This window comes from Ptychodera flava, chromosome 10 (assembly GCF_041260155.1).
Source record: "Ptychodera flava strain L36383 chromosome 10, AS_Pfla_20210202, whole genome shotgun sequence".
NCBI lineage: Eukaryota > Metazoa > Hemichordata > Enteropneusta > Ptychoderidae > Ptychodera > Ptychodera flava.
Window position 1 is genome coordinate 43,898,729 of NC_091937.1, and position 17,662 is coordinate 43,916,390.

The 17,662-nt window shown below is 36.9% G+C and overlaps 1 protein-coding gene across 4 annotated transcripts in view; it reads right to left on the minus strand.

Moving 5' to 3' along the window:
* Window positions 1–17,662, minus strand: part of LOC139142920 (syntaxin-binding protein 5-like) — an 82,924-nt gene that overhangs the window by 11,736 nt on the left and 53,526 nt on the right. The window contains exons 9-20 of one of the 4 annotated variants that reach the window (XM_070713112.1): window positions 17,391–17,545; window positions 15,577–15,649; window positions 13,600–13,756; window positions 11,721–11,788; window positions 11,088–11,128; window positions 10,341–10,543; window positions 9,065–9,384; window positions 7,819–8,044; window positions 7,037–7,217; window positions 3,704–3,745; window positions 2,853–2,969; window positions 272–394 (exon numbers count right to left, since the gene is read on the minus strand). In XM_070713112.1, the coding sequence (XP_070569213.1) occupies window positions 272–394; window positions 2,853–2,969; window positions 3,704–3,745; window positions 7,037–7,217; window positions 7,819–8,044; window positions 9,065–9,384; window positions 10,341–10,543; window positions 11,088–11,128; window positions 11,721–11,788; window positions 13,600–13,756; window positions 15,577–15,649; window positions 17,391–17,545 (1,706 nt within the window). The remainder of the gene's footprint in view (window positions 1–271; window positions 395–2,852; window positions 2,970–3,703; window positions 3,746–7,036; window positions 7,218–7,818; window positions 8,045–9,064; window positions 9,385–10,340; window positions 10,544–11,087; window positions 11,129–11,720; window positions 11,789–13,599; window positions 13,757–15,576; window positions 15,650–17,390; window positions 17,546–17,662) is intronic. The other 3 variants (XM_070713113.1, XM_070713115.1, XM_070713114.1) reach the window with 3 other exon arrangements.

The window sequence follows — 17,662 nt, forward strand, 5'->3', positions numbered from 1 at the left end:
CCATTGGGTGAGACTTGAGACTGGTAAGCTAGACCACGGTACTTACTACTGGGTGACATTTGAGACTGGTAAGCTAGACTATGGTACTTACCACTGAGTGAGACTCAAGACTGGTAAGGTAAACTACAGTACTTACCACTGGGTGAGACTTGAGACTGGTAAGGTAAACTACAGTACTTACCATTGGGTGAGACTTGAGACTGGCGAGCTAGACTACTGTACTTACCACGTGTTGAGACTTGAGACTGGTAAGCTAGACTATGGTACTTACCACTGGGTGAGACTATGACTGGTTCATTGCGTCTTTGTTCCTCTGATGATGGTAGTGTAATCATGATAACAAGTACTGAACCCAAACTCGTACCGACCCACAGACACGGCACTGTTGTTAAATCTGAACCAGAGATAAATTTCAACAAAATTAACAGACAGCAAAAACCACTATCTCTTTCAAAGTATCCTGTATGTGAAACCTTCTTTTTTATCTTGGGGATTGAAAGCATCTTACAGAACTGCTATGGGATTTCCATCAGAGGACAGAACACGTGGGATTATATTCAAAACTATCAAAAAATCAAATCATTGTCTGACAGGGCCTCTATTTGATCCTCTGGAATAAAGTTCTACAGGTTTGTATTCTAGGAATAGCTGTGCATTTGACAAAAGTTTTAGATCTGCTATTTATATATATGGCACAGAAAGCACTATTATTTCTTCTTTTAATAAGAGGAACAAATGAGTTAAGGTAGAGACACACGTTAGATGATACTTATTTTAAACTCACTTTTTCTCAATAAATTTCAATTTAGGACCCAACACATTATATATTTTCTGTTAGCCCTATATCTCAACATTATGAAAATATGTTTATTTTCCAAAATCGCTGTGTCTGTGTCCATTTCTCTCAAAAATATGCGTTTTTGAGTTTTTTTACCTAAAAAAAATTAGGCGTTCAAGGACTATGGCGACATGAGATCTCTTAACAGAAATCAGCAATTGAGTTCTCTGGGAAAAAACGGTGTCCCAGATTTTTTCTATTCCCTTTTGTTTCAGCACAATAGGTGTGAAAGTAACAACTCTGGGTTTTTGAATAAATTACCGGGTTTCGTTCACCTCAGCACGACTTTCTCTTGTTCCATCAATTTTACCGAAAATCTGAGACACTGTTTTACAGATATGTATTGCTACTGTGACCTGGTAAAAAATCAGACCGATCTGTGCATCCTACTCCAACCTAATTTCTTTTGAAGTTACGCTTGTCAGGCCAAAATTGGAAGAGAGATAATCAAAGAATTGTGTAAACACCCCTATACGTACAAAAATTGATCGTTGATATGACTTTCCGGGCGATTTTTATTCATGTTCACGAACTTGCATCAAGCAGGAGACTTGATGTTGTGTATTTTACATCAAATACCCTTCCGAAGATCATAAATTGCGAGAAAATCGGGAGAAAACACACACTAACTGTTGAGTTGTACGAGTAATGAGGGCAGTTTATTTACATAACAAACACTGCCACGGCTAATCTGTTTTTGCTCAAATTAGAGTCTAAGCTTGTTACCGTAACTGTAAATGGTTGTCAAGATCTATCAATCCCTTTCTCTTCAGTTTAGAAGTATCTTTTACGCCCGTCGGAGGCGAATTGCGATATTTTACGTTTGCGAGAGTCTCAGTGGACCACATCACATCACGGAAGCCATGGCGGTGACTATTCAAGTTCGTCATTCGGCCCGTGCGCTTGTTGAACTTCCCCTGGAAGATGAAATTTATGCATACGCATGGCTTGACACGTCCACCAGTTTCATTCACAAATTTGTTCACTTATCGCCAACCTTCGCATCGGAATGAGCGTACTGTGGTAGACAGACTCTGTCGCTGACTTTCACGTTGGAGAACTTACTTCGGTGGAGAGAATCTGATAATCAACCAGCTTCCTCGTCGGAAGAAAGACTCGTGTCCGACATCTCATCTTCTGCCACGTTGCTATAGTACGACCCTAAGTCAGACAATCTGAGTTTTGTTCTGGTAGCCTGGTCCATGATCTTACTTACTCTCTTCTTACGACCACGCTTACGTTTTACGCGTCTCTGCCTTCCGCTTGTCACCACGGAAGCCATTATTATTAACGTCACGCACACAGGACAGTGGAAAGTATGCGCATGCGCGCCGGACAAGATCAGAAAAATTAACATAATCTGTTGACCTTGCGTCCCTATCCTAACTAATCCGTACACAGTTAAGACAACCGAATATAACAGTACGCGTAGTTTGCAAAAAGTCTATTTTTATTAGTATTTTAAGCATTTCTTAATACAATATTGTCTTGACATTTTTCCTCATGTAAAGGTCATACGGTACGGACTCCAATTTTGAAATAAAACCAAAATCTCTGTAAAAATGCATTAAACGTGTGTCTATACCTTAAATCTAATATTCTTGATGTATATTGTGTTTCATATTGAAAGTACTCAGACATGTCATTGATGTTAGGCCACAAGGATTAAATTCTTTGTGAGTCAACTCAAATATTGAAAGCGGTTCAAAAACAAATAACGAAAATTTTACAGACACAAGTTTTATATTTACTTAAGTGTATCCATGTAATATGAGTACCTACCTAAGAATGAGAGCAATAACTTCTTTTTTACCCAATAATTTATACAAATATGTGACATTCTGCATGCATACAGCTGTTGTAGGTATATTTTAAAAATTTGTAAATAAAGATCTGTTGGTAGCAAAGCTGTGTGATGAAGTCATATTCTTAAACATATTTGTTTTCTTGAAAAACTCCAAAGCCTAAAATGGGCGGGGACACAAAATACAGAATTTGGTTACTTCGGCCTTACCTGTTTTTGTGGTGTAAGACTCTGCAAACGCTAAACAATTGATGGCTTCTTTAGTTTCCCTTTCAAGACTTGACATGCTTGAGCTTCTGGACCTGGTAAATGATCCTTCACCACGGTCTGAAACAAACCAATATTCACAGAAAAATTCACCTCAAACTTATCAAAGTTCAATCCATCTGTTAAGCTGTCTGAATTACTATATGTTAGACTATAACTGTTATGGGAAATGCATAAAAACAATAAAACTAAAAAAAAAAATATTTCAGTACTTTGTGACAGTCAATAAAGGTGTTGTTGAGGTAATTTGGAAAGAGTAAAAATATTTTGAAGGAATGAGTGAGTGAGTTTTTGCAAAGTGTGGTGTTGGTACTTGGGTGAGTGAGAACGTTAAAAAGTGTAGTGGTCGCATGAAGAGAGAAATTAAAGTAGTAATCTGGTCAAATTTTTGGTGAGAGTATTTTTTTTTGGAAGAAAGTGTGTGGGTTCTTCAGTGTAGAGAAAGACAACAAATCAAGAAAATAAGCCCAGGAAAATGGCATGCTGTTAATGTGTGATCTGTTTGAGAAATACGCTGCGACAGCTACAAAAGTACCGGTATATTAAGATGGAGAAGTTTTGGATGTTAGTTGAAACGGCAAGAAGACACGTACAGAGAAGATACTCCACAGGTATTCTTTTGAACAGCCATGTAATAACGGTAAAAAAAGCTGCCAACACATATGAAATACAGGCTCCTGGGCTGATAAAAGGGAAGTGGGATTGAAAAGGTAAGGTGCACAAATATATATAGATGAGAAATGTGACAGAAGAGAAACTAGAAGGTGTGGGCCACTGAGAGAATACGTATTTACCAGGTATTAACAGAGATGAGCTTCTACTAGCTCCATCTGGGTCTTCAGTTTACAAATATAAAGAGATTGAAGATTATATGTAAATGATATGCAGATGTAAGTATGCGAGTCAGTTACCATGGAAACATTTACCAGGGTAGGGTTAGAGTCGGGAATATACTTGGGGAAACAACATCTACTCTGGGCTGAACACGGAACTGGAGAAAACATAGGAAGTGGGTGTAACTTTGACAGGTCACATAGGAGGTTCAAAATCAAAATAACATCTGATTGGTCAAGATGTTTAAATTTGCATAATAGTACTAATGAACATCTGGGTCATTTAAAATATTGGTACCATGCTGTGGAATAATAGAAAAGAAAGTCTGGAAATGAAAGTGATAAGAAAATAGCAAGCTACACATAGTTCATTGATTTATTCTCAAGACGGATATTATACTTTACATATACGTATACATGTACAGAGCTGAAGATGCACAAGGTATGATTGCAATATTTTTGCTTAAATCAACCAACACTGATGTTGAGAAAGTTAAAGTTGCTGATTGAGTACAAACAGGTGAAGTGTCTCCTGGTTGGTTGACTGTACTCAAATTTTTCTTCACAAACTGAATGAAGGAAAAAAATGGCCATGCAGATTCAATTTTTTTTGAAAAGTAAGCAGTTATGACAAAGTGATGGTTTGTATATCAGATGTAATTTTGCTTTGAAATCAGGAAGGGTGGTGAAGTGATTTGATATTCAAATTGATAAGGTGATTTATCATGATGTGGAATGTCTGGGATAGACAATACGACAAATTGAATGGATTATGGTGAAAACAAAAAACTAAAATGAAATGATTTTGTGAAAATACCTTAATGAATATCTGCTATGATAAATCAGTAAACACAAACAGGGAAACACAAACATCAATGGTTCTCAAGCACAGACACAACATGTACAAATAACAAGACCATGTCTTTAGTATCTCTTTCATCATGAAATGTGAAATACCGGAAGATAAGCTGACTGAATCATAACAGTCTTGTTGTTCAGTAGAAAAGAAAATCGAAGTCATGCAACTTTTTGATTTTTGCAGCAGTATGATGTACTGCCGGACTTTGCTCTGTTTCAGTGAGTTTCGTTTGCCAAATGGAAAGACCAGCAATGTACTCGAAGAACGTGTATCTCTTTGTGTGTATTCAAGGTCGACAATGTGGTAGGGGAAAGACCAATGGACAAAGTTACATGTAGAAGACATCACAAACAAGTAACACTCTTACTGTAAAAGATCAGTAGTGTAGTATGGTATGCAGTGTTTAACATTCATGGATGAAGGGCAAACCACATAAGGGTGAGATGCATGTTGAGTCAAAGTCAGGTACATCTGGCGACATACGGAAACTTACAGACAGACAGATAGACAGAAAGAGACAGAAGATGGGAGAAATGAACACACAGGTATCGTGTTAATATTAGTAAACAGCAACAAAATGTTATGAATGCAAGGGACTGATGGAAATGAAATACGAAATCCTACGACTACTGAGCAGGAGGGGAAAAACTGACAAATAAACCCAGCCCAGCCTAATCAAGAGCAAACATAAAAACCAATCAAATAAATGAACAGAATATGACAAATGGTGGTTGTTATGTGTTCTGAGATTGATGGTAGAGGGCGCTGTGTAGTTGCTATGTAGGAGGTGAAAATGGCTAATCAAGTTGGCTGTCATTAACTGATCTCTATTCATTGCTGATATCATGGTTTGTAAACTAGCAGTCATCGTAGTGGGCTTTAAAACAATCTCAAATTTTGCTCTTTGAAGCATAAGAAATATATACTGTAAAAAGTTGATGCAAATTTTCAGATGTGCAATAAGAAGTGTGCATGAAATAAAATTGCAGGCTATTGACAATACAATGCATACTAGTTAACTTAACAGCGCAAATTATATCATTAAGCAATATATACGTCAGTGGCGACATGGTTCTAATTACAGACATGGCTAGATGTAATAGCGTACAAACCCAAAATCACAAAGATCACAAATTGCACGTTGAGCCAAAATGGGTGCTATAGAAGTGCATAGAGAAAAGTGCACATATCATTTTTTAGTGCAAGTGTTTGTAAACATCTTGGCAACTTCACAACTATTCACCCTTGCAGGAATGTTGGAATAATTAGCTAGACAGCTGGTCAAACAGCTTTTGGTTTTCCAAAGATAGGAATTCCGAGTAGCAGTGATGGCTACGGTTTGTTTGGTAAAAAATTTCCTGTGTTCCTGTACTACCTTATTATCAGACAGATCTATCATGATTATCTATCTGCATAAACTCACAAAAAAAAAATCCTCAAAAATTACATTTTCCTTTCTTTCATAATCTTCATGGTTGTTATATAAAATTTGTTGCAGTCACCAAATTAGATAGTGAAGGTTCTTGGTAAGTTATTAAAATAGAGTTTAGGACTATTTCATTCAAATTTTGAATAAATAAGGAAAAGTGAAATGCATACCCATAAAAATCTGATGAAACAACTTTAGAAGTCGCTGGTTTGCTAACCCTTTCACTGCAATGGTTTGACCCAAACCCATTGGTTTCCATGGCAAAGTTGGATCATTACACAAGGAAATGGGGGGAAAAGGGATCGACCTGACCATTTGAAGCCAACCGTCACGGCCTAACAACCATGTAATAGTGAGAGTGTTACACTTTTATACCTTCCTGATTGGTTGGACAAGGTGTTGAGAAAAGGTTCCTAACAGGTGTGATCTGCAGACTGGCAATGTCATCGTCTAATTTACTATGGTGTTGACATTCTAACAGAGAATCTACAATTATAGACCATGGGGAGATATCAGTAGAACCCTCAACTCATTGATCAAGTAGTGTGTGATGATAGCTGCCATAATAATGATAATTGACAAAATTAAATTGTGACATTATGACAGCACATGATTCAAACACTGACACTAATAAACAAACTGAGGCACTTTTAAAATATGCCTCACTTGTTCAATATAAATATTTGCACGAAAAAAATTCAAAGTTTGACTTAAAAAAAAACACCAAGAAAAATACTTCTGTATATTATGTACATGTACATTTGTACATGTATCACATGTATAGGGAGGGCATCTTTGTGACTGTCAAACTATTTTAGAATTGCCATCAACGGAGATTTGCTATTGGTAACTATTGAAGTACTCTGTAATACTATCAGTTACATAGGAATACAGCTCTATGTCACTTAATGTCAGCACTGAGTAGAAGTGTAAGCTGCCAAGATGTGTTGTGTGATTAAACATCGAGAGAAACAACGCCATGGATTTTGATAAGGTAACTACTGACTGATGAAACCACCCATACATCCCACGTCGCTACCTTCGCCATTACCACCTTCTGAAGCAGTAGATTCCCCTTTCTTTAATTTTCTGGTCCCTTGTGACTTACTCCTCTTAAGCTGTGCATCGTTGGGCCTCTTGTCTTTCTTGGAGTTGTTTCCTGTTGGACTCAGACAAACTCCATTTTGCTGAAATGTCAAAAAAAAAAAAATCAAAAAAAAAACAAAACAAAAAAAAACACCAAAAAATCAAAACATTTCCCTTTACGTTTCAGTACTTAATTGACAGTTTCTTTGAGACTGAACAAAGTTTCAAAAGTGAAACTGTGTTACTATGCAACATAAGCATTTCAGACTGGAAATGTAGTTTGAGTAAACAAAAACCAAACACATATCAATAGCACTCCCAACAGTCCATATACAATGTAGTCAATTGAATACATGAATGATAGAATGGCTGAATTTAACTCCATTTTACTTGAATCAAAACATTTCTCCCCACACATCAGTCCATAATTGGTAAATTCTTCAAGGACAAAGTCTGAACAAAGCTCTACAACTAAATCCATTACTGAGTGACTCAAGCATTTCCAACTGGAAACGCAATTTGACTACACGAAGGCCAACCGAACAAAACACAACAGCGCCCCCAACAGTCCATTAACAGGTAATGAACTGACTGCAGGAACAATATATGGCTGAATACTAGCAGATTGCTAGGAAAAGTTGGCAATAATTTTTACATATTGGTAATATCAACTGAACAGTGACAAGTGACCTTTACACAAACCTGTTCTGAGTTGGAGTTTCCAGGTGGTGATCGACATCTCTCAGGTTCAGTAGTGCCTTGTTCAACGATATCTCCAAGTCCTTGTGGTTTGTTTCTCTTCGGCGATCTGGGTGTCCTTTGATAAGGATCTGCTGAACCGTACAAATCTGGGGTGCCCATGTTCAGTAGGCAAGTTTTCTGTATGTAGTCTACGATTGCGAGTCCATTGGCTGTACCAATGGCAAGGCTGCCGAATAGATGGAAAGTCACAATAAATGTCAAAATCATTTCACATGTTCAATATCATAGCGTATCTTTTATGAGATCATAGTTATAAAAATTAGCATAAAAATCAAGTAACCAAAAAGATTAATGACATTGATGTGATATTTATTGTAATATCACGCTGATTCCACAAAAATACCGCAATTATGCAGTGTCGTATTGGTATATATCAGAATTGGTATATACCAGTATGGGTTACCAATGATCAACAATAAATGTTGTTTCTATCTGTTCAGTGGAGGAAAATTCTACGTTGATGTTATGACAATGATTTCTGCACAGTACAACCAGAAAAACAACAAGAAATATTTAAACCAGAAAAACAAGAATGACAAAAGTAATTAAGGTCTGAAACTTTAGGTACTGGAGGTCAACTTTAGCAACATGCATAGCAGAAACAAGCCCCTCTTAGTTTGAGTATAGACGGTCTTCCCCCCTCTACTGTCTATGGTTTCATCAGGTCTGTTAATATGTAACAGTTCATAAACAATGACAGGAAATGACTCAAGATCAGTGGAGTTGGCCTGTTTCTTACTGGCATGCCATCACTCCTGCACATTTGCAGGATTTCACTTTTTCTTACTTCATTTGCACATTTTTGACACTGATGTGTTCATTTGAACAAATTCACATCTCAACCCCTGCATCTACCTGTACACCAAATACTGAGATGGTAGCTCTGGTGGTATGGGAGCCTTTGTGTGTGACGGACACACATCCGCACATACATACCCACAAATATACAGACATACAGACGCCACCGACTCATCATATAAGCTCTTTTTGGTATTTATATAAAAAACCAAATATGAGCTAAAAATCACAATCATTGTGTATGTCTTGGATATGGATGGATATGGACCTGTTATGGAGAACTAGGGTGAACGGATTAACTGCTGATAAGGAAAAATTAGAGTGAGACTGAGGCAGAAGAGAGTGAGAATCAGATTTGAGTTTTGAATAACATGATAAAATCACTTACAGTCCATATGATGAATTAGGTTCCACAGCTGTGACTACTGGAGGTGGCTCGCCGTCCACCCACAGGAACTGGCAGATCACTTCCGGCTGATATCCCGATGGGAATTTCAGTGCTGACGTCCGGACCTTGATGTTGGGCATGTTATCCTTGACGCCTTCTCCGGAGCTGCTGCTCATGTGGGTCGTGGAACCGGATCCAATGGCAGGGACGCTGCTGGTGCTGCTGGTGGTACTTGAATTCCGTCCTAGTGGTGTTGGTGGTAGCTCACAATCTGGCGATTCCAACTCCTCTGCTTCGTATACTATAGAGATCTCAATGGACTGACGGATACACAAAATTATGTCAATGATGGTGAAGCTACTTCAGTTTAACTATAAATATATAAACAACTATTCACTTACATAAATGTGTCAAAGCACTGTTCAACGTTAAAAAGTTCTATTGTATCATGATTGGGTTTGTATGCATTGTTGAGTTTGTCCAAGCAAATAAACTTTGACTAAACAAGAACAGAAAAATTTCACTTCAAAGCAACACTTGCAAAAGACCTACTACTACGTTGGTAGGAAAATTTGCTTTTGGACCCATTTCTTCCAGCTGTCTCTCAAACCCCCCCCCCCCCCCAAAAAAAAGGTTTGCAACTTAGTGTAAGGTATAGTAATGGATGCTTGCATTATCACAAAAGCCCATCACTTTACTAATAGCACCTCAGTGTACTATGGTGTGTGGGACAAAAACAATGCTATGCTACAAGCTAACCTTTTGAACTGTGAACTGAGGTATATTGAAAATAAAAGTCAACTCAAAAGTTTAACAGAAGTACTTTATCAGATGGAAGTGGGTTGGGACTGATTGTAATAGCTCACTTGGTACTGTTGTACTTTGGAGTGAAAGATGAAGAGATTAAATTTGATGTAATAAGTGATAGCATGAGGGCGTTGAGCATGAATGTATAGCAATTTCAACAAAGAAATATATTAGATTTAAATCATTATCCAAATTTTGAGGAATGTGTTTAACAGAAAACGCAGGTTGTGATAGTGTAAACCTTTTCAATATTTGCTATGGCTGATGCCGTTTGTCTATGTAGCCTCCCAACGACCCAGGATGTGCAACCTGATATTAGTTTAATAGTTCAATCAGTGGGCGTTATCACCCGGTAAAAGGTAGCTGACATTTCTACAGTGATAAAGTAGACAGATAATTGGCCAGCTTGGATCAAGTGACTGTGACACGTTTAATTGGTCAATTTGGATCACATGACTCTAATACTTACAGCTAATTGGTCAATTTGGATCTCCTGTTTGCTAAATCGGTACAATATAACATGTCCACTAGCACCAGCAACAGCGATAACACGACTATCGAGACACATTTCAATGAGTTGAATTGCATATGGATCTTCCTCTCCATCAAGACTCTTGCTCTTCTTGTCAAACACTTTGGCAGTCTTTAGTTTGTACAGGATTTGCAAAGACACTGCGGGTGAAATATTTTGTGGAAAGGTTTAGTGGAAATTCTGGCAGTGTTTATTTTTCCTTGAATTTGCCAAGATATTGATATCTACAGATTTTTGAAGAAAAAATGAGCAAAAATCGCCACTTATTGGTGGCTGTTGGGGTCTCTAAAATCGTGAAAAGATGGCAAAAGTGAAGACTTCACCAAAAACACACAAGAGCAACAGACAGGGACATAAAGAGTCAAAATGCCCTTTACTGGATATCTTCCTAAATTTGTTCATTTTCTTGATTTGTTTAACACAATTTACTTCAAGCAACCACCCAGCCCATTGCTCAAGAAATGCACAATTTCACGACACTGTTCCCTCTGGGAAGCTAAAAATAGCTGCTTCTTGGTTTTGATAGGCAACCCAGAACACCTTGCAACCCAATTTCCGTTTTGAAGTAGGCGATGCAATCTGTACACTGCCACTGTGAGATCTTCAGATTAAACAATGATAATCCAGTCACAAATGAGCACAAGTTTTGACAAATTATCCAGTCGGTAAAATACTTCAACGTACCAGCTGATGCATCCCAGAACTTGAGCGAACCATCTGCATGTCTGTTGAAATAAAAATAGTTCGGTGATTAAGCATTCTCCTGAGTGGTGGAAGTCAGCGGAGAGCCGAGAGACCTGATGACTAGTCTACGTAAATTGGATATCATGTGGGATTATTGGGGTTAAAGGTCAGTGAATGCTGTGACATGGGGAAAACTTCAAAAAAAACTAATTATCAATGCCAGATGAGAAATAGAATAACAACGTGGCCATCAGAGATTCCACACACATCGGTGTGACTTGAATACTGTATATGCATTTCAGGTTTCCCTTACCTGAATTTAGTGGTCTCTGTTGTATACTCATAATTTGACCTCTAAAACAATTTTTTATTAAAATACAGTATTTTAAATATTTTTTGTAAGTGTCCATGACATCAAGAATATGAGAGACTATTTGACTAATCTACCAGACAACTGATGACACGATCTGGTTCCACAAACTGGAAAGACAGGTTCTGCCATCTTCTGTTTGCAAGCTTCACACATGTGCCCAATGGTTTTACCATGTACTAATATACCGATTATTTCCAATAAAAGTTTTAAAATATAGCAGTGTTCAATGAAGGCTGGTATTATTTGCATTTTTCACCTACCCAGTAATGATAATTTCGGGATAGCTGTTTCCTCCACTGCCCCACACTCCACCCTTCACTGGCCATTCCTGAAGTCAAATAAATATCAAAATTCAATAAACAGCTTTTCCGAATCTTATCTACCACATATGACTTAAAACAGAAAGTTTTAAAGTAATACTTACACTATCCTACAAGAAACTTAAACTGTACTCTTTCATGACCAAGAACAAGGTCATTCTGTACAGCCTGGTGTCATGGAATAAATATCCTAAAATTTACCAATTGAATGTTAAAATAGCTGCTATACCCTGAGTTAACTTTATGGGGAAATATTATATTTTCATAAAAACAAGTCAGCAAGAGAAAAGCCCAAAAAACCACACACACAAAAAAAAACCCCCCAAAAAAAAAAAAACCAACCAAAAAAACTAAAAAAGTATTGCTGTGGTGCATGCTTCTGCTCTCAAGCCTTTACTGTTGACAGATACTAAACAAACAGTAAATCTAGCAAGTGTCTGAACTATACAAATATACTCCCTTGCCATTTTACAGCATAAAGACAAGTGAGTAAAAACTTCATTTACTGTACAGGTTTCTACATTGGCTTACACAAAAAGTAGACATACAAACTATTATGAGGATTTGAGTCTGAATATTCATCCCCAAGGAGCGTTCAAAGTCAAAATATTGCAGTGATGTTTATGGAATTGTCACTACACAATTTCATTATTGGATAGCTGAAGTGGGACCTTTTAGTTTATCACTCTTGAACTGTAGAATTTTGTCAATGATGCACTGAATGCAGATATTTCAGTTCACTTCTCAGATTCAAACCAAACCAATTTGTTTAAAATTCACCACAAAGCAGTCTTGACCTTTGACCCGAGTGCTCAGATGCAATCTGTGAATGCAGTGTGTTGTCTCTGAACTCAACAGTCCACACAAGTGTACGCTGATTATTGAACATTTGTGAGTTCACTTGGCGGTCAGCTCTCAAGACAGTCGCCACAATGTGGATGATGAAGGATAATCACCTAATAGCTTGTCAGTTCTCAAAACGAGACAACAACTCTGTGCGTCAATAATGCATCAGTTCGTTTTTTCTCACTCATCAACTGTTTTCTATTTAGCTTGTTGTGGAATGAATGAAACATGAAAGAAGTGGTACCTTTGATAATACTGACTACACGTTTTATTAATTTATCAATCCTGGCTCTTTTTGGTTCTGTAGTATACTGAGGACTTCTTTAAGTTGAAATATACCATTTTCACTCAGCATAATAAACCACACTGAGTATCTGTCCTTTCAATATGCTGGTAACTTTTGTTTTTATAATTTATCATAAATGAAAACAAGACAAAGGATAAAATTCAATATTTCAAAATATTTCAGATTTGTGTTGATATAAAAATGTTAGTTAACACTTTTGTGATATCTCTACATTACAACCTAGGTAGTACTTTCGTTATAAATCTTTGCCATTCCACATACATCTTTACCATTCTACTTACTAAATTTTTACCATTCTTCATACTAAATCTTTGCCATTCGACATAAATAGACACTTTTAAATTTCACTTCCATTGTTTGCCCGATTCTTCTGTTAGCAGTTTTCATACTAACAGATGCTAATGATCAGCATCGCAGAACGCCTGCTTTGAGTTGATTGACTCGATAGTTTCACAAATATGGATATATGAATCAAAGTATACCTCTTTCACCATCAGGATTTGGCCTGAACCCTTTTTTTTCAATGGCAAGTATGGATCTAGTTATAAGGAAATGGGAGTGAGTGAATATATATGGAGTAACTTCTTATCGTTTTGTGACAGGATTATCTCTGAATCTAAGAATGAATAGTTTGACCTTTCAACAAACTGTGAGATGGAGGCATACCTTTTTACTGTAGCCTTGTCTTTTCTTCTGTTGGCTACTAGATCCCACAGAGTAAAATGCCGGGATGATATCTGGTGGACAATCGGCGTAATATTGAACGCACGTCACAGGAGATTCATGCAGATCCATTGGATATGGATTCTCAAAACACGGAAATCTGAGAACGAGAGAAATGATCATTGATGACACAATCTTGGCTAGTAATTTGACCTCAGTTCAATTGCAGTCCACACCTTACACAAAATGTTCCGAGCTTTACATATATGCATTGTTGTGTACCTTGCACAAAAACTCAAAAGGAAACCTTGAGCTTTGGACATGCAAGAAGTAAGAAATAATGCCTGATTGGCAGCCTCTGTATTACAGTGATTCTCAGGTTTGACAGTGAACTGACAGACAGACAGACATACATACATACACATACATACAGATATACCATACATACTTGTATACATACATACATACATATGTACATGCATATACTATGATCAACAAATAGACATGCAGACATAAATACTGACAGACAGACTCTGGACAGAATATCATCACATAAGCTACAAATGTCATAGAGTTATGACAAATGAGAGCTAAAAGCTTGATACACAAATGTACACGGATAGTGCTACCATTCCAGGGTGTCTTGTTAGTTAGTGGCTCTAGATACCACAGTACAGGGACAAAATGATGGACTCACTGGTGGCCATGTTAGAGTTTTTCAGACAAATCAGAGAGCACCGGAAGGATTAACTACAAGTATTATGCTTGAGTGAAAATTGAGAGAAGGGTAAAGCGAGAGCATGTTGGAGAATGAGCTGGATACAGATGGAAAACAAATGAAAGGATGGATTATATACATACAGCGATGGATGGACAATGAATGCAATGTATGAGTGAAGAAATGTTAACATGTACATATTATTCACACAAACATACATAAAAACACAATGACAGACATGCAAATAAGTATGAGCACACACATAAACAGACAGATATAGTACATAGTAGTTCATTTCTATCACTTTCAGCCATGATACCGACACACGTACTGACAAAATGTAAGTAAAATATTAAACTGCCAATAGAAGAAATCTACAGATATAATCTGTGTGCTACATTAAATTGCATAAAACAGTTACCCATATAGACTAAACATATGAAGTTAATAAAAAGATTATAATCAGGTTGGGATGGTGAATGAGTACATCAGATTTTTGAAAGTTATTATGATATCATTCAATGGATTAAAAATATGTATTCTGTCGCCATGATCTTTTTGGAGCAGAAATATTGCACATGATACTGTTGTTAAATGGTTAATGAATGGAATTCTAATGGATCATTGCCTTATTTCAGCTACATACATATTGGGGGTGGGGGGAAGGAGGAACGAGAAAGAGGATTAAATCATGAATTATGTTGGGCCTCATGAATTCTTGATCCAGAGATCTTTGTGTTTTCCAAGACAACAAATCACAGTTGAGATATGTCTACTAACTAGATATATTGTTAATGGTACCATGTTAATCTTATTCATTTAACTGATGTAGCACACATGCTGGTTTGAAATTCTGACAATACTGTGTTCTTTAACCCTTTCACAAACATTGGTTTGGCCCAAACCCATTGTATCAATGGTGATTGTAGGCCTGTTTAATGGGCAGATCGTCCATGTAGCCGACACGAACACGAAGTGTCTGTTACCGGCTACCAAAAACTATGAAAATAGTAAAGAATGAGCTACAAAATCACTATCAGTTTTAAGTTGCAGGTAGAATAGTCTGTGCCTTTGTAAAAAATACTATAAAAATAGTAGAAAGTGAGCAACCAGCTGAAAGTTAGTCGAGGAGACCTTAACCGCATATCATTTGCATCTCATTGTCGGCTACATGGACTGTGTGCCGTTTAATGGGTATTGGGGGTGAACAGGTTTAAGCGAAATAGAGGTGAGGGGAAAGATTAGATGAAAAGTCTGGTTACCCTGGAGATGTGAGGTCCACCACCACCATGTCATTTTCCAACAGCACTATAATAGCATATGGTTCCTGGATGTCTGGAAAACAAAGAAAGACACAATTCATAACTGATTCCGTTTAACAGATTTCCCTCTCCTGGGCTTTGCTTTGCCAGCCATATTGTTACTCATGTTATTCTCACTTAGATAATAACCAAAGAACATGTGCCACATTTGACCTACATATATGAAAAATTGCTCAACACAAAACGAATCAGAGAATTCTATTGATATAATTCATATATATGGTAAATGGGTCTGGAATAGAAAACATATGATTCCTATAAATTCACTTTTCTTTTGATATCGAGAGTTACATAGGTCTTTCTAAAAGTTTGATTTACCGTAACTATTACAATTTTGGTAAAACTTATGTCTAGAGAGATACAGGTACATGTGTATTTCATAATTTTTGCCCCCAAACGGCTTTTATATAATTTATGAATGTTAATATGTCTTGAATGATTTTAATTTTTTTAGATGATTTCAATTTTGGCATTTTCCCAACTTCACGAATTCACTTCCACATAAACTATCATGCATGTAGGTTTTGGGTTTCAAGTGTATGAGTAACAACCCATATCATGACAACTTTATCAAATGTTGAGTTCAGCTGCACCGCTCCAAAGTGCCAATCCAAGAATAGAATTCGGAAAAGAAAAATCTTGCATTAGATCAAAAGATTACCATTAATTATGTAATCTGACATTACGGAAACTACATTCACTGCTTATCCTTTACTTGATTTTTCACTAAAACGCTTCACAAAATCAATTCACTACATGATGACTCTGTGTGGGCGGTTTCACTTCTTTATTGGTTTTACATCTTAAGGGAGGTGGGTGCATTAAATCTGATTAATTTTCTTCTTCAGACATCCGCAGTAAAGAGAAATGCTTAAAAAAAACAGCTATGCTACAATTAATCATTTCACTGTATTCCAAAATGACAGTCAGAAAGGAAAAACATAAATGAAAGTGGCAAATTACTGAGAATGTGTACTTTATCATCTTTTTTCATGTACTTTAGGAGGAAACCACAAACTATACATTCAAAATATGAATGTACTAATTTTACACATTTATAAAGAATTTCTGAAATGGTTAATTGACACCTCATGACCTCACAAGTGTACTTTTGTTTTGAACACACAAAAACCAGCGAAGGGAAAAAATTTGCATTTTCTCAGTTGTGAAACAATGTCAGTCCACACACATGTCCTTGACCTAGGCTACTTGATAAATATGCATAGCACAAATTTGCTTTGAATTTAAATTCTTTATTGATGTGTACTTGAGAGTCTGGTCTGTATGAAATGTAACATTTCAGGAGTCTGTTGCCAGAGAGACATTGAAATTTAAATTTTACTCAAATGTACAATTAATGTTTGTGGGCGTGTGCAAAGGTATGGTAACTTGCACCTGGCTATTTGTGAAAATGAAATCTGCATGATTGTGTACACCTGTAGGAGTATGTACACAGATGGCACATTCACATAAGCATTCATTCACTGACTGCTTGAAGTAGGACACAGTCAAGTGACCTGTGCAAAATACTTTCTCACAAGCTGTAAATCCTACTTTCTCACAAGCTGTAAACCAAGAGAAGGTGATGGGTATTCCCAAGCCATTTTAGAATAAGCTAGACTTGTTATACCGATGCAATCGATTCACACAACTGTTGAAATTTCACAGGATTCCCTCATAGTTTGACAGACATGTTTCCCTACCTTGGCAAAAACATTTAATAAAATATTAACATCAGTAAAAGACATACTTACCACTTGGCCATGGCGTTTCACAGAGACACAGGAAATCCATGATAGGATGTTCCATTTCTAACACAGTTGTATTTTTACCCTGCATGATAGTGAGACTTGGCTGCTTGGCCGCCTTGTCGTAGGTTAAACCACCAGAGAAGATAATGTACGGCTCCCTGAAAATCCAAATTTAACACCATCAGGTTTGGTGTTAATAGTTGTTGCAGAACAGTTACAAGGATGGATGTGAAATCATAAGATCATAAATAGGTGATTATAAGTATCTTTATAGT